Raw genomic sequence first — 22,982 nt, forward strand, 5'->3', positions numbered from 1 at the left:
TTCAATCTATATCTCCTACTTTGCCCTTTTGTCTCTCCTTTTTGAAAACGCAAAGCATCTTGATGACCTTAAAGTCGAAATACTATACACGGTTACATTTATTTTTGATGATTACAAGCATTATTTGTCTTTTTGCCTCACACTCAGGCTTCTCTGTCATATCCAGGTCACACTGATTTTTTTTCAGCAGATTTTTAAAAGTACTTCAGTAGAATTAGCAACGGTATCAAAAATGATTTAAATTAAGCTTAGGGGACTGACTACACACTTACTGATAGCTGAAGGAATTGTCAGATTAGTCAAAGTGTTTAATAAATGAACACAAGGGTGTATGAAGACTTGGGAGAGTCCAAATACAGCGCATGAGTCATGTGGACCGATTTATGATACTTTGATGTGCTTTTCTGATGTAAAAAATCATTTAGACCAGCCTGAGCTGGTTTGTTGATCTTAGCCTGGTCAGAACTATAGTCTGATGGATGGTTTTAAAAAGGTGCATCAAATGCAATGCAATGCATCAAAAGACAATAGAACCCATTATTATTAGTGATCATGCTTATATTTGTGATTTACTCCAAGTGTTCACACTACTTTCTGACACGAGGGAAAATTAAATATCAATGGACATGTTGTTACGCACATTATTACCTTATTCATGTAATTGCATGGAAAAAGTGGCCAGTAATAGAGTTCAGAACAGTGTCTTTTGTGTTTGACAGAGAGATATTAACAGATGCACAGCACTCTCCTCTCTAGATATTTAGTTATATGGAAGATATATTATTCAAGTCTCTCTACTGCATAAAATGAAAGGAATATGAGATCAGGGCTATTTAAAAAAAGAATAGATGAAGAATTGAAGCAGTGCAGTAGTGTGTACTAGTATTGATGGAAAGGCAACAACTGTAGACTGTTGTGATTTGTAACCAAGATTGAATTATACATTGAATTATAAGGTGTCGTTGTTACAATGTAATTACATAAATGTCATTTACCACATCTTCTCATGCACATATGTTAGTTGCTTGTAATTATGCACAATTCACTGTTATTAATATAAATAATAAATTTAACATACATTGTAATATATTAAGCAACGTAATTATATTCAGGTGCAATGTATGATGTCATATAGCCTAGTCAAAAGAGAATTTGCCCTTTCTCCCCAAAGTCCCAAATTAGCACAACACCCACTGTTCTTGGGCTATCTGCTAATGTACAGTAGTATTGACTATCAGTCAGTGCTGACACTGCTGAATGATCTATTATCCAATTGCACATGCTGCATGTGAAGCAGTAGGGCCATTCTTCCATTCAGTACACATACACTGATACTACCATGGCAAAAGAAATCGGGAAAAGAGTCGAAGAGAGAAACAGAAACAGAGAGAACAGAAACAAACTAAGTAAAAAATTACACACAGTAGCTATAGGTGGAAAGAAAGAAATAAGAAAGAAAGAAATAAAGAAAAGAGAATTTTCAGTGCAAACATTTTTGATGATTAAACCAGTCATATGCCCTTTTATGACTATAAAACCTCTGGTGAATTGTGTGTATTTTAATGTCTCAAAACAGTCAGGTCTGTTTGAGGTCTCTGCAGAACTCTCTGTCAAACTTGACCTTTACCAAGTGAAAAGAGATGCAAATAGCCAGTCACTCCACTGTGCTTGAGTTCTTTATTATTGTAAATTGGTTTAGAAGCACTGGATCCATTGAGAAAACCTGCCACTCATCTCAGAATTTCAATAATATGATTTACTTGCTCTTTTTACTCGCTCCTCACAACTTTCCTAAGGTTTCGTTTCTTTAACCTACACTTTGATGGTCTAAATCTTAGTATCGCTTCACATTGTGATTATAGCAAACTACGGAAGTTTCACAATAAATGCACTTGCATCAGCAAGTTTATTTTTAGCCTTGGCCTGAAAGCATGTTTCAAATGTCCAGCGGAATGAAAATATTGAAGACACGTGGGATTTCTATGCTAGGGACTCTTCTTTTTCCCTGCGTTTAAGAACTAGATTAAAGCAGCACTAAGGTTTAAAGGTTTTCAAGTTTTTAAAGGAAAATATTGAGTCATTTTAAACTCCCAGTCTGGAATATGTACATCTTAAGCGCATTAGACAGGGGACTTTGATTGAATTATCTATTTCGTCATCTCTCTAAATTGAGCTTTACACTAGCTCATCATTACAGTGACATGAGATCTACAACTTTTTCTCTCTACTTTTAAACTTCTTTACTTTTATTTTATTTGTTTAAAATAATAATAAATAAAAAATAAATAAATAAATAAATAGTGCTGTAAAATGATTATTCACGATTAATCTCATCCAAAATAAATTTTTGTTTACATAATATAGTTATGTGTGTTACTATGTATATTTATTATGTTATACAAATACACACACATACAGTTTATATTTAGTATATATTAACATGTATATATTAATATTCATATATAATTTATATATAGATAGATAGATAGATAGTAATATTATACATTTTATTAAAATATTTTTAATATAAAACATAACATATTTTTATTAAATATATACATACATGTGTGACTATTTATATAAATGTAATAAATATAAACAGTACACATACATATATTACGTAAACAAAAACCTTTATTTTGGATGAGATTAATCGTGATTAATCATTTGACATCACAATAAAGACATAAAAGATAAATAAAAAAGATAAATTTGAAATGAAATGAATTAATAGTATGGTAGTGATCATCTAATTTTACTACACATATATTTTCATTGTGCGTATGAAAAAGCATAATACAAAACGACTATAAATAGTCAAATATATTTAAAAAAAATTAATTGCTTTAGAACTATTATTAATAAGTTGTTGTTAATGTTATTATTATTCATGCTTATTACATATCTAATAATACAAACAAAGTAAAAGTTTCTGAAAATGTAAGGTCAGATCTCTTGATTAATTTAAATCTTGAAATATACATTGATTTAGTGCTGATAGTAATGTGAATGAGTCAACATAGTTTAGTCATTGTAGCATCTTAAAAGAATTGAAAATAGTTATACTTAAGCTGCACATAAGGAAGACTGAGGCCAGTTTGAGAGCCATTAAAGGTATTTTCAACATTTATTTATATTCTGACAAGTGCTTTAGTGCTGAATTTGTCTACAATTTTAGAGTGCATGTCTGATATCTCTTTATTGCAACCCAGTCTCATATAAAAACGTACCCTGACTACGTTGGTCCAAAGTGCAAAACGTAGAGGGGTTACAATAATGGCCCTTGAATTGTATGACTGTTACGTTTTTTTTGCCAATTCTTTTCCTATTGTTTAGCGTCCAAGTCACGTGACTTTCAAGATTCCGACCGTGAGAACAAAAAAAACATGCGGACATTTCTCTCATTTTTAGTGAAAAAAATCAATATTTTGAGTTAGTCTCTGCATAAAAATAAGTTTTGATTACATTTCTAGCGAGAAATATATATATTATTTTCAGAATATTCACTCAGTGGATGTACATAATCACTCGCTTGTCGTTGTTGCGAAGATTTTACTGATTTCGCCAGAATAACGTGAAACTGCAACGTTTTGGTTGCTATGGACGCTGCTATCGCCTAGCATAGCTGTGGCCCCAGATTCCACATACTCTTCCTTGCGATTTCGCTCCGTCTGACAGATCAAACCCCTGCCCACTATATGCGTTTCTTCCGAGCGGCAACCTCACGCTCTCTCTCGTGAAGCCAATAAAGAAGTGACTAAAACTGCAATTCATCGACCGGCCGCTTGAGGCTGGTTGCAGAAGGGAGTCATTCCCATAGAGTCCTCGTGTTAAAATGCCCAACTTTACAGCAGAAAAAAACGTTTACAGCCTGGTTCAAAAAATGATTTTGGTCTACATTGCTAATTTTGCCCTTCATGACAACTGTGAGGGGGGTGATTTTTTTATAACTCATCCGTTTAAATTATATTAAGCCTTAAAGTTCTGCATAATTAAGGGCGTGGCCACTTGAGTGACAGGTGGATTGCCGCTGCTGACAATGCCGTCGCGATAGGTGGGCGTGGCTTCAGCAATCAGCTCCCGCCTTTTTGCCCATTTTCGATTATCCGGGAGAGTCACGCGGTGATGCGCTGCCAAGATGGCGACGGCCCGCTCTGCACACTTTAGGCTTCAAAACCGAGGAGTCTATGGGTGACGTCACGGACACTACGTCCATATTTTTTTACAGTCTATGGTTTCGTCTGAGGTGGCAGCGGGAGAAACTAATGTTGACAAAGTGACGAGTTACAAAAAAGAAGTACTTTTTTTAGTTTGGAATCATTGTTAGTCCAAGAATATGGACTGGCGTGTTATTTGTGGTATTACTCCTCGAGCATAATATTTCAATAAATATCCAGGCAGTGTTCCACTGATGTGATGACGTTTCTTATGACATATTCAGTGCTGCCACCACGTGTCTGGTCTTAGTAATAACCACTGATCTATATTAAAGATCAGTGGTAATAACTTATTTCTGGGTATTATCAAGTTTTTCTCTGCATGGAGGTGAATTAATTTTATTATATTATTTGAAGTATGCAATATCTATCTATCTATCTATCATCTATGTGTTGAAGGAGAGAGATGATCTGTCAAGCTTTTGTAAAAACAGCATGTGTTCTCTGGTTGCAACAAAGTGGGAGTCTTTCAGGCTTTTGAATTTAATTTTTTATATACTGTAAACAACATACACATAGCTATGGAACAAAACAATGGGATTGAACATTCCTTAATTTGTGGTGTTCTCCTCCGTCACCCACTGTGGCGGCCAAGTTTCCCCACTGTAATAAAAAGAGATTGTTATTAATTTAGGTCTTTACATCAGCCATGAATTAAATTTCAAAACAAACATGACAAGGTTTAAGGGCAATGAGGAACAGGCAAGCCACCCCTTCATTCAGTAGGTTTCATAAACTTACAGTAACCTGATAACAGTAAATTTCCTGCCTATGGTAATATTTTGGTTAAGGTTTGAATATGCATTACCTACGGTGTAGCCGGTTATTTGAAATCATATACCTCTGCTTCTGAAGGTATCCATTGTAAAGACCTCTGCAATTTGCTGCACAATATTAGTCTTGAAAATTTGGTCATGAAAGACCTCCCCTTTTGCTCAGAATAAATTGGTTCTTATGTTCAACATATGTCTTTCAATTATGGCAGTCAGGTTTATCTGCCTTAAAGGTCCATGGCATGGATTTTTCATTGACTGACATGCTTGCATGTGAAATAGCCAGCATTAAGATGTCAACTCTCTCGAAGAGTGCCCAAGGACACTTCGACACACTGAGCCACAGCCACCCACAAATACAAACTAAGGATATTACTTTAAGTTTTGAAGTGCTAAGAAATTAGGTTATTTCCAATCAAAACTATGAATAAATTGTACACACCAGAGTGAACAGGGCTCCCATTCCACCAACTTCATTTGGATCCCCTGAAAAAACATCAAAGTTATGTGGTTTAAGGGGTTTCCAGTTGGGGTGCTGCAATTGCCAACTGAGTACATCTAAGACTTTTAATTATTGGTAAAGCTAACCTTCTGCATTTTGCAGCGGATCACCCTCTTCACTGGGTAGTAAGGTTCCCCTTCTAGGATACCATGGTTACATTCTAAAAGAGCAAAAAAAGTACATGAGTTTGACCTCATACATCTTCATCAATTAGTTAAAAAATTATTTTGACAGGCAACACATGATATATTTATGACTTACGTACATCTGGCTAGGGTAAAATAATCACTTTATTTGAAATCTGATTTGAAATGGTGAAATGTAAATCTAGGAAAGCTTAATAACCTTTGGGTGATTTTTTCCCCCTCAGTTTCTTCCTTGTAGACATGTCTGAGGCTGCAGAATTCTGCTGCTTCTTTTTATTGTTTGCAGACATATCTGTTGAGATTAAGGAAATGTAGCTGTTATTACAATGGAATACTGGTCTAAATACCTTTATTCCAATAACAAATATATAATATCACATTACAATTGGAAAGATATAGATATAGGCACTCATTGAAATTCATGGAAATTGTTTAACCATATGCTGTATGGTCACTTCTTCGCTCTACCAAGGGTTATAGACTACAAGATGTACACACAGGTGACCAATTGAAGGAAAAGACAATGAATGTAGTTCCTCCTACACAAATTACCTTTATCCTATAACCTCAATATTGTCTGGAGATGTGTCTTCCAGACTTCAATTCACAGACCACAGTGTCTCACATAATGAATTACTAAGTATGAAGATTTTGTCAATCTGATTCAATGGGTTTTACAAACCCCAGTTTCAATGAAGCTTGGTCAACTGTAAAACGAAAATAAAAACATAATACAACTATTTGCAAATCATTTTCAACCTATATTAAATTGAATACTCTACAAAGACAAGCTGAAAAACTTATTGTTTTTTTAGCTAATATTAACTCATTTTGAATTTGAGCCCTGCAACATACTCCTAAAAACCTGGGACAGAATCAAGACTGGGAATGTTTGGAACATTCCACAGGTGAACAGGTTCATTGGAAACACGTGAGTGTCATGATTAGGCATAAAAGGGGCATCCCCGGAATTCATTCACGAGCAAGTCATCCTTGGTTGTGAATGACTGAGCCTTCTGGGGATGTTATGTGATGGTGGGAATCACTACTGTAAAGGATATTAATGTGGGCTCAGGAACACTTTGGAAAAAAATATGTTAACACAGTTTGTCGCTACTACAAGTGCTATGAGTGCTGTCCGCATTTGAAATAGATTTTTGAAATCATGGACGTTGTGTACCTCGGGATAAAGAGGAAAAGGACCATCCAGATTGTTATCAGTGCTAAGTTCAAAAGCCATGGGGGTGTGTTAGTGTCCATGGCATACCCATGCCCCATGACATTCAAAATGAGAGAATCTTTGTAAACAAACAGTAAAGCTTTTCAGTTTGAACATTAAATATCTTGTCTTCATTGTAAATTCATTGAACATAGCAACTCCACTGGAATAGGGTTTTTTATGATCATCAGGGGCCTAATTTATAAGTGCATAAACACATATAAACAAACTGAGAAATAAGAAATTGATTACGATGACATGAATCCACGCTCCCCACAGAATATGAAAGCTTGCTAAGTTACACATATTTTGAGTTGATTATCATTTATTATTACATGGTTTGGTTAAATTCTAATGTAGAATGTTATTTCTTGATAACAGACCACTGATAAGTATTACACACCGTTGCCATGGAAAAACAGAGCGTTCCCATGGACACGGTGTTCTTTAACGGAAGCAATACAATCGTTTTAAAATCAATAAACTCCTTTTTTAAATCAATATTTTGTGTAAAATTATTTATTTATTTGGTAGGTAGCCATTTTGGTAGACCCGATCAGCCTGTCGTGGTTGTATTCGCTATAACAACCGCCTCGCTATACATTATCCCTTACTTAACAGAAACCAGCACAGGATGTTAATTGTTACAGCCATGTATTTTGATGTGTGTGTGTGCACATACTGAGCTTGTCCATATGCACAGTAGACTGAAGTGCATCCTATACAGCTAAAAATGAGTCACCAAACACCTACAGCAGACCTTGGATGTGCAACAGTGCTCTCCATCATCATCAGTTCCTATATAGATTGAAGCTGTTCTAGTGGCACATTGTGGCTGATACCACTTCAGTAATTCACTTGCCAAAAGTTTGTTTTTGCTTCAGCATCTGTCAATCTTCCTGGCAGAATTTTAAAAATGTTATATTTGCCTTTAGTAATATTTGAAAGGCAAGTTATCCAGACCTACATATTACAGTAGTTACTGGTATAACACCTCAAAAGTCACCTCACACTAATCGGTCATTGGATTTTTTTTCTTTTTTTCAAATTTAAATACATTTCCTTGTTTAGAGTATTGTTTCAGTTTAAGAAGGAGAGACAGATTAAATGTTTAACATGGTTATCATGTATACCGTGATTAAACAACATATGAAAAAAAAGATGACTAGCAATTGAATAATGATTTATATGCTATTTGAAAATATCAACATAACTTACTTCGTTTCTGCTGAGGTGGTTCTGTGAGGGGTAGGATGGGAGGACTGGTGGTGAGCTGGATGGTGGACTGGATTGGAGGAGGACTGGTGATGGACTGGATGGGAGGAGGACTGGTGATGGACTGGATGGGAGGAGGAGGAGGACTGGTGATGGACTGGATGGGAGGAGGAGGACAACTGGTGATGGACTGGATGGGAGGAGGAGGAGGACTGGTGATGGACTGGATGGGAGGAGGACTGGTGATGGACTGGATGGGAGGAGGACTGGTGATGGACTGGATGGGAGGAGGACTGGTGATGGACTGGATGGGAGGAGGAGGAGGACTGGTGGTGGACTGGATGGGAGGAGGAGGAGGACTGGTGGTGGACTGGATGGGAGGAGGAGGAGGACTGGTGGTGGACTGGATGGGAGGAGGAGGAGGACTGGTGGTGGACTGGATGGGAGGAGGACTGGTGATGGACTGGATGGGAGGAGGAGGAGGACTGGTGGTGGACTGGATGGGAGGAGGAGGAGGACTGGTGGTGGACTGGATGGGAGGAGGAGGAGGACTGGTGGTGGACTGGATGGGGAGGAGGAGGAGGACTGGTGGTGGACTGGATGGGAGGAGGAGGAGGACTGGTGGTGGACTGGATGGGAGGAGGAGGAGGACTGGTGGTGGACTGGATGGGAGGAGGAGGAGGACTGGTGGTGGACTGGATGGGAGGAGGACCGGTGGCGGGCTGCTGGTTAGTACAACCTAAATGGTACAAAAAGAGGAAATTATTCACCTCCTGTAATAAGAACAAAGGTCCCCTTTTTTCTAGCATGGACTGTGCTCCATAAGGAAATGTCCAGTACATTTGTCTTTTGTATTCTTCTGTCTATAAATGCTGCCCTATGGACTCTATGCTCTCTGTAGAACTGAGGTGAGGCTGATTTTGTACTCTGGTGCAAATTGTAGGATCTCATTATCTCATGTGAAGTGGAGATATGTGTTTATAGTTTTTTGAAGTTGAATTGAGCAATGCCTCTTGCTGTTGACTATTTTGCTATGTATAGCAGACAAATCAGTGAGCTATGTGGCTCACTGACTAGTAAAAGAAACTAGGTCTGCAAACAACTGTTATTTTCATAATCTTTTCAATGAATCAATAAGTTGTTTGGTCCATAAACCATCAGAAAATAAAAAAAAGGCTGACCAGTGTTTCCCAAAGTCAAAGATGATATATATATTTATATATTAATATGTAAGACTCTGAAAGTAGAAACATTTTTTATTAAACAAAAGAAACTAAAAGAAACACCTATTGGATAAAGCAAAGACCAAATTTGATGAAGCAACAAATGAATAGCTATTTTTGGCCCACTGTGGTTTGCCCTGTGACAGCGGTACCAAGAAAATCCACAACTGTAATTGCTGTCACATTTATTTTTATGTTGACTATGGAGTAAGATTTTAAATAATCGCACACACTTACCATCAATTAACAGTTCATAAAGAGCCTTCATCCTGTCCAGGCATTTTGCAGAATGGTCTGACAGCTGCCATTTTGGCTGGAGGACTTGTGCGGACCAGGTTTTCTGTTTCTTTGTTTTCTTTCCAATGAAGACTATGGCCTTGTACCCCAATGTGTTTAACTTTTCGACCTGAAAATAAAGATATAATATTTTATATATATATATATATATATATATATATATATATATATATATATATATATATATATATATATATATATATATATATATATATACACACAGAAATATAGGCAATTATAAATGTCTTAAACATTGTGGGCTACAGACGTTAAACACATACCAAGACAGATGCCTCATCAATAACATGAGAGGTGGTTTGGTTTTTGGTTTGGTTTTTTAACCACTTCTCCTTTCTGTCCTCAAAATTCTTAAGTTTTTTTGCCAGTCTTTGCTTTCTTGGCTGTACAGACTGGCAATATTTGCAGGTCTTGGTGGCCACACCAATAGCTGCTTTGCAGCCCACACAGGTTGTTATTGTTGACCCTCGTGGCATCTTAAAACTAGAATACAAAACAATCAACATTTAATAACCAAAGAGACATAGGAACTGCCTTATTTAAGTGTTACATTACAAATATTTGTAATTTGGACTATTTCAGCATTATCAGTAGGCTAGTGTCAGATATCAACACTTCATGTGTGTTTCATATTTTCAAACGCGATACAGCACGAGATATCATTAATATCGATGTAGTTTATTTTGCGTTTAAATGACTATACATTTCTGCCCTTGAGCCGTTTTAATGACCTGTGTGTAAGCTATTGCAGTGCATTTTGGGATTTGTAGTTTGAGTGAGTGGTGGGAGTGCGATTTACCGCGGGCCATTAATAAAAGACGTATGAAATTATCCGGCCACGGAAAAAAAATATTGATGCAGTTGACTGTTCTGCTGCAGTGACATGAATTTGGAATCAATAAAGTTTCCAACTTATCTTTCTGAACTCGATTAGCACATTGCCGCCAACTGCAGCTAACGTTAAATGGGTAGGCTAATATACGTTAATGCTGGATAAACCCCTATGTCCTTGGACACATCCCTATAAATTCATGGTGATAAATAATTAACGAATGATGGCTTAGACAGCGCTAACTAACTTTATTATTCCGGTTCCGTAAGCATATGTTGATATCACTACGTGTATTCATTACCTACCTTTGAGGATGTACAGTATGAATTAGTGATGGGTCATGCGCAAAAGATGCGGCTCTGAGAGCCGATGCTTTGTAGTGAATCAGAAGAGCCGGTTCGCTTCGATTGAGAGCCGGCTCCAAAAATGTTTTTCCTTTGGCTGCTTACCTCAAGGCAGAACTTTGTTTTGATTGGTCAGCAATCGCATCGAGGCCAATCAGATGTGAGTATATGGGATCATAACATTATGTAAAAACAGAGAGGGGGGTGAAGTGAAGCGGCATTCCACTGCAAGTTAAGGAGTCGTAACAACGTTAATGGAGGGGAGACTGTGTGTATTGTGGCAACATCTGTTCCTTCAGAGAGAATCTAAAAAAACAGGGCAGATAATCACAGAAAAAAGAAATATGATCAGTCCATCAAAGCTGAGGCATCTGATTTTTTTTGAATGCCAATCTTCACTGAGGACATTAAAACTGTTTGCTTGAGTTTGGTTCTAGTTCTGTGGATTTATTTGCTTTTTTTTTTTTATTTCTATTGGATTTATATTCGGTTTTGTTGTTAATTTGTGCAATAAAATTTTTGTTTAAAATATTAAACAAAAGACTGGTTTTGTAACAAAATAAATGCACAAAATTTAAGCAATTATAATGATTCTCATAAAAAATACTGCACATGAAAGGGTTTTCAACACACAAACCATTAATATTTGCAAAATTATGGTAAAACAAAGCTCTGCAAAAAATCCTAAATTAAGACCCATTCAGGAGTCGAAAGAGCCGGATCTTCTTTGGAAGCTGAGCCAAAAGAGCCGAACTTCCCATCACTAGTATGAATGGTGGGTGGCGGAAAGAGCGGACACCCCCCCCCCCTCCCACTCACTTGTCAATCTGCTGACCTCTGTGCCTCTGTGATAGGGCAACCCACGTGTCAATCAGTGACCTCTCAGAGCTACGTTGCCCACACGTAAAAACGTGATGCCACTTTTGTGACAGTTACATTTAACCATTGTATGGTGTCCGGGTCTGTTGGACCCGTTTTCATTTTTTATCAAAATAAAAATGATACGATTAATTATTTGTTCAAACTCAGACACTTTGGCCTTGGCTCATTTTCTGTGAAGAATATATATTTATTTAATCCTTTAGCAGATGCTTTTGTCCAAAGCGACTTACAAATATTTACAATAGAAAATATATTTGAACACATTTTCAATGGCCACACACTGAACACCACATTTATATTACACACAGGATGTTCGGGTCCACTGGACTAATAGAAGACCGGGGGCTGATAAAAGTGTGGAAATTGTAGGTCCTGTGTACCTTTACTCTGTCCCCTCCTGTCAGGGCCTGCTGTTAGTGTGTGTGTGTGTGTGTGTGTGTGTTTTTGTATATGGTTTATGAGGACACAAATTTGCATAATGACATGGGTATTACAACGAAAACATGGTTTGTGAGGACATCTGTGTCCTCATAAACCATACCGCTTTAAAAAACCATACTAAATGGTGTAAAAAAAAAAAAAAATGGAGAGTTCCCGTAAACCACATATCCAAGTGTGTGTATGTGTGTGCGCGTGCGTGTGTGAGAGAGAGTTATATACTAGTGAACCATGCCATCCAATAAAGCACTGCAAACACTTTTCTTGTCTACTTAAATCTAACTATATCATTAGATGCATTGTGTAGCCTATTTGCTGTGGCATATATAAATGATTTGAATGACTGTGTTCATCCTGGCATAAAACCCTCCATAATCATAAAGATCTCAATCAAAAAAAATCTCAAACAATCCTCATTTTGATCATAATTTCAACACACACACACACACAGGGGCGTTGCACAAGATCCCGGGCCCTATGCAGTCCTGATGGGCCTCCCTAAAAATATCCAGGTAAAATAAAATATATTCCAGACTTTTCAAGGACCCTCTCTTCCTTTGGGGCCCTTGTAATCAGTACTGGTTTTACCCCTAGTCTGATGCCCCTGCACACACGCACACACACACACACACACACACACACACACACACACTTGAAGCCCTCAAAGTGCTCTCTGAACCAGAGGCTGTTAGGGTACATGTCCAAAATGTGATTTTTTTTTTAACTTTGTCATAGAGCTTAACCAAATACATCTATGGAAAGGTCTTGACCTGGAGAGTAACATATATCAATCTAAAGGTTCTATATTATTCCTGCTTTGAGATATTGACCTTTGAACCTTAACCACAGGGCATATTTGAAGGCTTATAATTATGGGACAAAAAGGGTTACATACATGAGACAAACTGTAATAGAAAGATGTTGACATGGGTTATAAATTCAGCATAGTCACAAAGGGATGTGGTGGGGAGGGGGGTGTGCTATGGCGTAAAAATAAAAATCCCCAATTGAACAAGACAATATTTAAAGTCTGATGCCAAAAATTTGTTTGATATCCCCTAAAATCCCTGGAATGCCACCAATTAAGTATTTACAACTTCCAATTTTAAGAAAAACCCAGTGTTTTAAAAAAAACTACAACTCCCTAGACCCCTCTTCAGTAATTGTGTTGACATCAGCACCCCAGTTGTAGTTCTTATGTTTTAGGGTTGTGCTAGGGTTGTAAAAACATATATCTACCCAATATATCAAATATCACAAACTGACTAATAAATAATTATACTGCATGTATATGATCTTTGCTAAAAGAGGACAAAAATGTTTGTTTAATGACGATAGTTTAACTAAAACATGAGACCAGCGCGCCAACTGCTCTGCTCACGTAACGCAAAGCGGACTGTCCTAATCTCCATAGTAACGGCCATGGACAATGTTGCTACTTTCCTTATCAAAAATGTTAAAAAAAGAACACACACACATTTATTTTTCATAACTGAAGGCGTGATTATTGAAACCGTTATTTGATGTCAATCTACTGTAACGTTAGTGCTGCGTTATAAAACACAAATATAATTAAGACAAGAGATATTTAATTTTCCACTTAATGTCCGCCGTTTTTGTTTTCCCGACAGGAACCTCGAGAGTAACATGATTGAGACACAAAACAAATTTTTTGGGAAAGTTTAACAATCACACAGTTTGCGAAAGAATTGACATTTCCCCTCTGACATTTCCGCTTGACAGCTGTTATGTCTGCATAAAGCGCCTGCAGTCCTAGCCTGGATGTCAATCAGTTCGCTGTGATTGGCCGCCTCGTCCAGCGGCAGTCACCTTCCCCACGTGAGCAGTTGACAGCATCATGAATATGAAGCCTAAAATATCGTTTTCGCCCTAGTGGCTTGCTATCGTACAGGTAATATGAGTAAGTTAACACTGGCAAAGGCTAATTAATATATAATAATATAATATATAATAATATATGTCTAATAATATATTACTTATAGGATACAATATTCAGTTTAATTTTACAAGAGTGTCTGGCCCTGATAGTGTCTGCCGAGAAATGGTTTGGCCCTCGGACAAGTGTAGTTGATGACCCCTGCCTTAGAATATAGGCCTTAATACTACTTACTTGAAAGGAACAACTCACACAATGGGATAAAACAGTAAACTGACTTAAATGAAAACTATTCATGAATCAAACAAAAGAGACATGACTATAGTTGAAACAACAGTTCATTTTACTGGGTGAAATTAATAAAGTAGGCTTTCTAGAGCTAAGAGACTATGCCCTGTACAAAATAAAGACTATATATATTTAGAAAGGTAGGGGTGTGTGTGTGTGTGTGCGCGTGTGTGAACGAGAGAGTGAGAGTGTGTGTGAGAGTGAGTGTATGTATGTATGTGTGTGTGAGTGTGTGTGTGAGTGTGTGTGTGTGTGAGCGAGTGAGTGTGTGAGAGTGAGTGAGTATTGATATACTATACTAACGTGGAAACATAAGCTGGAATAGCACACTGTTGGAGAGAGTAAGAATACAATAGGCTATGTAAACTACAGTAGGTACACTATATACAAACTATAGTGAAGCTATGTAGGGATGCGCAATACATTTTGACCAAAAAAGTAATGCTATAAAAAACAAAGGTAATTTGTCATGTTTGACAGTTGTGAATCACCAGTGATTGAGTTGGGGGAGAGGGTGGGGACTAATGGGCTAACATTATGGGTTTTTACAGTATCAGAGGAATTTGCAGTACATGCTCTAAACACAAAGAAATATTACAACAGCAGTAAAATAACCTCAGGTTTCACATACAAGTTATTACAGCACTGACGTTTGGGTTCAACACAATGTAAACACATCATCTCCCTAATAACTACTCTCCCAGTTCCTCATCAGTTGAGGAAGTATTCTCTGAGTCTTCCTCTTCAGAAAAGTCATCTAAGGGCAATGTTTGCAGTCCAAGAATACATTTGTATGTTGTGCGTGCTTTAGCCAGTTGTGCTTCAACTTCACGCAATCTTCTCTTCAGCACACAGAGTAGTCCTTCACGTCCTTTCTCCATTAAGCCCTCTGTACTGCCTGAGAATGTGACATTAAAATATAAAGAAATGAGCCAATGGTTACCAGAGAAGCAAATAGAAGAAAGAGACTTCCTATGTGTTGTCCTTACATTTCCCAGTGGTGTCTTCAGTCAGCTGAAAGGTAAACTCTTCGATCAGTCCAGCAACACTCCTCATGTACTCCATGTGCTGCTTGACTTCGCGAACCACAATAAATTCTTCTTCTTTTAGTCTAGCCAGCAGCATTACCTTGTCAAAAACTTTTTTTTTTCGCTCCATATCACCATGACCTGCAATACATTACATCAAAGTGTTATCTTACAACCTCCTATAAAAATATTGGGACAGAAGATGTTTTGCTACTACAATAGAGAAATAAACCCTGACAGGATGAGATAGAACATCAGCGCTTCGCGAAGGGGTCTGATCACATCCATTTACAAATTACTGCATTCTTTTTTTTTGCATATTGCCCAAGTGTCTTAACATTTTTTTTTACATCGGATTCCATATTTACATCAAGATGTGTGAATCAAACAATTTGTATTCAGTGCATTTCAGGGGAAGTACTTACATTCCCATGGCCAGGAGTAGTTGTCCACAGCCAGGAGTTCATTGGGAGGAGGCAGTTTTTCAACTTCCCCCACAGTAGCATTGTGGTCATTGATGGCAACTTCCAAGGCTTTCTTCTCAACAGCAATCTTTCTTCTCAGTTGATGCCTTCGCTTGTTCCCACCTACAATGAGAAACACAAAATGAGTGTACATTCACACGATCACTACACAAAAGCACCATACAAAGTAAGACTTCACAATATGTATGTTTTATGATTATTGTGACAGATGTTGTGTGATAATTTTTGCATAACAAGTTTCATAATCATTTGAAAAATTGTGAAAAAACATTTTTTTTCAGAATCTACTTTTTTTTATTTTAAATAGAGTACAAAATTGGTAGGTCAGGATATCTCTGCACTATGCAGAAATATTGGAAATATTTGGATATTGCACTCAACCTTATTATGATTTTGACAGTTTTTCAGTATGCTGCCCTGACTTGTAGTAAACCTATTTCAAAAGATGTTTTTTTTTTTAATAAAAGGCTTTGCTATTTTTACTATGTATAAATCAGTAGTGAATTCATTTTTCACAAATCTGCATTACTAGCGGCCTTTTCTGCTCTCACCAGACTGACGATACAGCTGAAATTTTCGCTGTTTGATGCCCAAATATAGCCCCTCGATGGTCCTCTGCAGGTCATTTTGGATTGTTGCTCCTTTGGACGACAACAAACAAATTGATTAATGCCAATTTCAGTTTACAATCAGCCTATTTTCAGATGCCCTGTACAAGAGCAGAGCCTATGATTCTTAAAATATCGCATCAAATAATTTTTTCAAAGTACCTGAGGTCCACTGCTGCACATCAGACACCCACTGCTGGACTGTGTCTTGCTGTAGAGATAACTCAGTTGTGAGTTTCTCCAGGTCCTTTGTTGCCTCTGCAATCCTTTGTACAGTCTATCCAAAAGAAATATCCTTGTTAACAAATGCTGAGAATTTAAAAACAAAAATGTTATTATACATATTTTCCTAGTTGTACCTTGATGTATCTTTTGGCCAGTGTCCGGTCAAGGTTTTCTGCCTTTCGCTTGTTCCAGCCACTTGCCTGGATAGTTAGCATGTCTGTGCGAACTTGACACACAATGTATGTGCAGTAATTTAGGTTCACAGTGAGGACCACAGGTCAGATACTACATTGATCATTCTCTAATATTGTCACATAAACCTGGAAATAATCATACAATTAATTAACGTGTCAGAAGTTAAATTATTATTAAGAGAATCCTGATCAGTGTAAAAGTGCTGACTAGACAGTTGTTTTCTAAGGGAGCACCTATGCATGGAACTCTAAAAAGCAAAGGCCGAGCATTAGTGTTAAAACCACTTGGTCTCAATTTGGACACAACTTTACATGAAAAATGCTTACCGGCTTTTGACATGTACTTGGAACATATGGCTGCTCGAGAGAGGAAGCTGTTAACCTGTTCAACCTCCTCCCCGATTGTTGTTCCAGCTCCTTCTTGATTGCGTCCCCCCCATTTTAACTGAAACACATTTAAATGTTATAATTTGGAAAACAACAAGTAGGGGCAGAGGAAAGACAATCATAATGTGTGTTGCAAATGGTAAGTAATACATCTAATTGTCATTATTACCTCACACATCCATGAATGCGCTTTTGCATGCATGATGGAGAGAAATGGGCGCATGTTCAGCAAGTCCTCCAACTCTGGACAGTGGCCCACAACTTTCTGCAGATATGGCCAATATTTGCAGACCACATCAGAGCAAAAAAACTGGACGGTCTGTGAAGCTAGCTGTTTCTGGAGATATAATGGGTATGCAAATATTTCTCCACGGAACATATTCAGTCCCTTGAGCAAAACCCCATGACGGCAGACAGCAACTTCAACACCTTCCTCGTCTAGTTTGTTTCCAGACTTGTTGGCAGACTCTCGTGCTGCGGTCCACTGACCCGCACCACATCTCCCTTTCCCTGGATTCTTAAAAAGATCATGGTATTATGGCATTTGATGCAAACCAAATAATGTTTAAATTTTGGGGAAAAAACTGGCAAGCATTCATAAAAATGTAAAATTGTGGCGTTACACATGAAATATAAATTTAGCTTACATGTCCAGTTGTTTCATGGATGTAATCAACAAAGGAGGACACATCAGCATCATTTGCCAAAAAGACTCCATCAAAAAACCCATCAGGTCTTGAAAGAAATATATAGATGTGGGTTAAATTTACTGTATAAAAGTAATTTGTGGCTAACTAGCATTTCATTGTACATGAATGTTACACACCCTGGTTGGCTTTTGAAACGATATAATTTGCGGTTCCCATCCACTGCAACTGCCAACATGTATGGTGTGCATGCAGGGCACTGAAAATGCTGGACCTGAGACAGCTTGTCAACCTCAAATTTGGCATAGGCCCATTCGAGGAAGGCCCTCTGCATTGTGTCCCCACAAATCTTACCACTCTTAGAGCAAAAGTGAAAAACAAAAAAGTAAGTAACTGTGTCGAAGGTTGGCTTTAGACTGTGGTCATGATGAAGAAAGGGCTCTGTCAAGAAATATGTGCTGAAACTTTGGGGATTGTAACAACAAGTCCTAACAATGAATCTGTTCTATGAATCTCTAAAAGGTGATCCAAACAGGATAACTAAATGATGAGTCCACTCACTCGCCCGAAGAGTTTTGTACGACACTCGAGCATGCTGACAAAAGCTTGTCTGGACATCCCTGGGGCAGTGATTTTTAGATCCTCATACGTGGTGAACAAGTCCACCATGTACAAGGTCTCAAAATTGACAGTGGCTGGCCAGTAACCACTTTCAACCAGATCACTTATGGTCACTGGCAAGGTTTTTCCACAGGAGCAGTTTACTGATGGAAGGAAGAGGTTGTATCTTCCTGAAATTTCAGACAAAAACAATTATCTCTTGTTCACAAGAAACAAAAAACACAATATGAAGAAATAATAAACATTTTTTTTTACCATTCCAATTAAAATAACTGGCTTTCCCTTGGAAAAGCTTGTTTGCCCAGTGGAGCAGTCGCAGCAGGGAGGAACGATTGGTAACATGCAATCTAAAAAGCAGAATTAGTTTACATATTAGAGTAAATGGAACCCAAAACTCAACAGAGAGGGTGTTGTTTCTATCAAACACAACTTAATCCAGCATGTTTGTTGGAGTAAACCAGGATTTGTGTAAAATGTAAAACAGCCTATATAACCTGAGACTTAAAAACCACCTTTTTCATGATAGGAGAATTTCCCTCCCTCGTGCTGCTGAACAAAAGTGGATGGCTGCAGTTGTCTGAAGAACCCCTCCACCATGGATGCTCTGTTATGAAGCACCAGGGCCTCATGTGTGGAAAGGTCACAGGCTGTGCAGTAGAGTGATCGTGGTAAACAGTCCCTACACATCACTACTGCAGCCTTGTGTCCACAGTGATGGGAAACCCCCTCCTTGGGCTTCTCAGATGACAACATATTGTTCACCATGAAGGGCCTCATTACTGTCCAATTCTCCAGAGAGGTAGTTTGCCTGTTACTCCACTCTGAGGGGAAAGACTGTTCATCACCACTTCCCAAGAGTTCTCGGACATCTTGAATGAGGGAGTCTGAAAATGAAAATGGAAGAAGGCATTGTTAAATCTGGGCAATTACCACATAACAAATGTGGAAAAAAGTATTAAGGGAAAAAAACCAAAATTTTCGATGATCACTGTGTCTTCAGTTGTGCTGGTAGACGGAGCACAGGACACACTTTTAACGCTTGCTGAAGAAACTGCAAAAATATAAATATCAATTTAGAACTTGCTCAATAAATAATGAATGCAACTAATGATGAAAAAACAGACAAAAAACCAACCAGTAGCTGAATCTCGCTTTCGTTTCTCTCCAGCTCTACATCTTTTTGGCAGAGGTTGACCATCTTTGTCCTCATCAGGCCAAACACACAACTTTGTGGATTGTTTTGAACCTCCTTTAGTTTGTCCATGCTGATCCACCTAAATAAACAATTAAGCCACAGAATAAACCACCACCCACCAAGGTTATCACCACCTATAAACATCTCATTATAAAACCAATGTTATAATATTACATTGTAAAAATTCAGTCTAACGGTTGTGGCCCTGTCTAGAAAACCCGTTCTTCATTGAAAAATAGAAAAGAAAGTTAAACGTTTTGACAGAATATTGAATTAAACTCTCACTGGCTCTAACGTGTGAACTCAGCTCAGCTCAGCACTATAGCTTGCATTTGAATAAAGACATTTAACCTGGTACTGTATAGTTGCACTTTTTTTGGAGTGTTGCAATTTTGCACATTGATACTTCTTCCCTGCTATACCTCAGAGCCTATTATGGTCTTAGACATTGTAATTAGTATGTAATTCGTATACTTTTTCCACAACTGAGATGTTATTTACCTTGCACTCATCCAGGAATGCATCAACCAGGAATATGGCATCTTCGGGGTCAAGGTGATTCATTTTCAGCTTGGTCAAGTTAATTTTCCACGCTTCTTTTTCCTCCTTGTCTAACTTTCCCTGCTTATTTTCCCTCGTATTCTTCGTCTTCTTCTTCTTCTTCTTCTTCTTCTTCTTCGTGGGGCCTTGACGCGTCAACACCCAACACCCACCAATGAGATCGCACCACACAAATGCACGGAGGTTATTATTTTTTATTTTTTTTTATTATGCCATACATCAAAAAAAAAAAAAAAAAAAATACAAAGAGAAACATTAAAATGAGAAGGAAAATATGAACAACAATATTAAAACCATGCCAGAGGACAATAATAACCATAAAAAAATGCACGGAGGTTCCGGTGTTCCGGTAGATGTCAAAATTAAAAACAGCGGACTGATCGTAACTCCTCACTTTGTCAACATTAGTTTCTCCCGCTGCCACGGATTAATGTGTTGTTCAGCAAATCAACCTCAGACGAAACGCATATAGTGGGCAGGGGTTTGATCTGTCAGACGGAGCGAAATCGCAAGGAAGAGTATGTGGAATCTGGGGCCACAGCTATGCTAGGCGATAGCAGCGTCCATAGCAACCAAAACGTTGCAGTTTCACGTTATTCTGGCGAAATCAGAAAAATCTTCGCAACAACGAACAAGCGAGTGATTATGTACATCCACTGAGTGAATATTCTGAAAATAAAATATATATTTCTCGCTAGAAATGTAATCAAAACTTATTTTTATGCAGAGACTAACTCAAAATATTGATTTTTTTTCACTAAAAATGAGAGAAATGTCCGCCATGTTTTTTTGTTCTCACGGTCGGAATCTTGAAAGTCACGTGACTTGGACGCTAAACAATATGAAAAGAATTGGCAAAAAAACGTAACAGTCATACAATTCAAGGGCCATTATTGTAACCCCTCTACGTTTTGCACTTTGGACCAACGTAGTCAGGGTACGTTTTTATATGAGACTGGGTTGTTATGTCACACATTTAAATCTGAAGGACTGAGGCATAAACTGCTCACTTTTCATCATCTTGATCCAAAATAATTACTCTAATTATATACATGCAGTAATTTCAGATTTTAAAAAAATGCAGCTATTTCTTCTTTGCACATCATACAGTTTACTGAATATTATCTAGCATCACATGATAATAAGGACTTTTGTAACTGACAGATGCATTAGGTCATATAAATTAGGAAAGGACACTATTCTTGTGATATCATCTGTGTTTCTGCATTTCAGACAGGCTGTCGCTCTGTATAGTAGTTGTGGGCTTTATTTTAGTGACTCTTTTTGCTGGTTATATCGTTGCACTACAAAGTGATGACAAGTGTTATTATGAACGAGCGTCTGAATCATTCATTTAATAATTTTGTTTAAAAACAGATTGATTCAGAAACTAAACACACCACTGTGTGTAGACATGCAACATGATTTTGGATTTGTTTGGAACTATTTTTGATAGTGGAGCAAAAATAGAATAATAATGTGTATAAACTGTTAGTTTCTTAATATTCTTATCCATCCCTATTGTCTCTCCTGAACCTGTGAAAATGTTTCTCTTCCTGTTTCATCACCTAGAGGTTTGTTGCATTGGGCTTTGGGGAAAAAACTGAGGCATGAACTCACTTGGGAGTACAAAAGTAACAATAATTTATTAAAAATAACCCATAGCTTAGTTTATCTCATCTTTATTAAAGCCTGAGTTAGACAAAAATAAAAGGAATACTTTACACAAAGATTTTAATTTGCTGAAAATGTACTCAACCTCACTGCATTCAAAATGTAAATGAGATTTGTTTGTTTATTGGAACGAATTTGGAGAAATTTGGCATTACAGCACTTGTTCACCAATGAATCCTCTTCAGTGAATGGGTGCCATCAGAATGAGAGTCCAAACACCTGATACATCATAATCAACAAATAATCCACACAACTCCAGTCCATCCATTAACATCTTATTGTTAATTGTCAATTAATCATCTTATTGTGATTTTTTTTATTAGCTGTTTGAACTCCCACTCTGATGGCACCCATTCACTGTAGAGGATTTACATTTACATTTAATCATTTAGCAGATGCTTTTATCCAAAGTGACTTTCAAATGAGAACAATAGAAGCAATTAGACCAACAAAAGAACAAAAACAGTATATACAAGTGCCATGACAAATCTCAGTTAGTCTAGCACAAAAATATGATAGACAATAAAAGGAAAGGTAAGTGCTAGTATTAGTTGGTTAAGAGCTGGCGAACAAGATGAGGCTTTAGATGTTTTTTTGAAAATGTGTAAAGACTCAGCTGTTCGAATTGAGATTGGGAGGTCATTCCACCAGCTGGGGACAGCCCAAAGGTCAGTGAGAGTGATTTTGAACCTCTTTGGGATGGCACCACAAGGCGTCGTTCACTTGCAGAATGCAAGCTTCTGGAGGGTGCATAAGTTGACTAGTGTGTTTAGGTATATTGGTGCCGTGCCAGTGGTCTTCTTGTAGGCAAGCATCAGCACCTTGAATTTGATGCAAGTAGCTACTAGTAACTATTATAACTTTATGAGGAGAGGAGTAACGTGAGCTTTTTTTTGGCTCATTGAAGACAACCCTCGCTGCTGCATTCTAGATCAGATGTAGAGGCTTGATAGTACATGCAGGAAGTCCCGCCAGGAGAGCATTACAATTGTCCAGTCTGGAGAGAACAAGAATTTGGACAAGAAGTTGGGTGGCTTGCTCTTACAGGAAGGGTCAAATCTTACTA

The 22,982-nt window shown here is 37.6% G+C and overlaps 1 protein-coding gene across 1 annotated transcript; it reads right to left on the reverse strand.

Moving 5' to 3' along the window:
- Nucleotides 1-14,323: 14,323 nt before the first annotated feature.
- Nucleotides 14,324-20,384, reverse strand: LOC113111707 (uncharacterized). Its single transcript, XM_026276722.1, has 16 exons — nt 20,183-20,384; nt 19,622-19,760; nt 19,457-19,537; nt 18,999-19,370; nt 18,742-18,833; nt 18,427-18,656; nt 18,045-18,223; nt 17,866-17,953; nt 17,388-17,735; nt 17,159-17,276; nt 16,772-16,863; nt 16,575-16,689; nt 16,356-16,445; nt 15,745-15,906; nt 15,281-15,460; nt 14,324-15,189 (listed from the first exon to the last, which is right to left on the reverse strand). Exons 6-16 carry the CDS (start codon nt 18,532-18,534, stop codon nt 14,984-14,986), a joined length of 1,686 nt encoding a protein of 561 aa, XP_026132507.1. The 5' UTR covers nt 18,535-18,656; nt 18,742-18,833; nt 18,999-19,370; nt 19,457-19,537; nt 19,622-19,760; nt 20,183-20,384; the 3' UTR covers nt 14,324-14,983.
- Between the last annotated feature and the right edge of the window lie 2,598 nt (nt 20,385-22,982).

This window comes from Carassius auratus, chromosome 12 (assembly GCF_003368295.1).
Source record: "Carassius auratus strain Wakin chromosome 12, ASM336829v1, whole genome shotgun sequence".
NCBI lineage: Eukaryota > Metazoa > Chordata > Actinopteri > Cypriniformes > Cyprinidae > Carassius > Carassius auratus.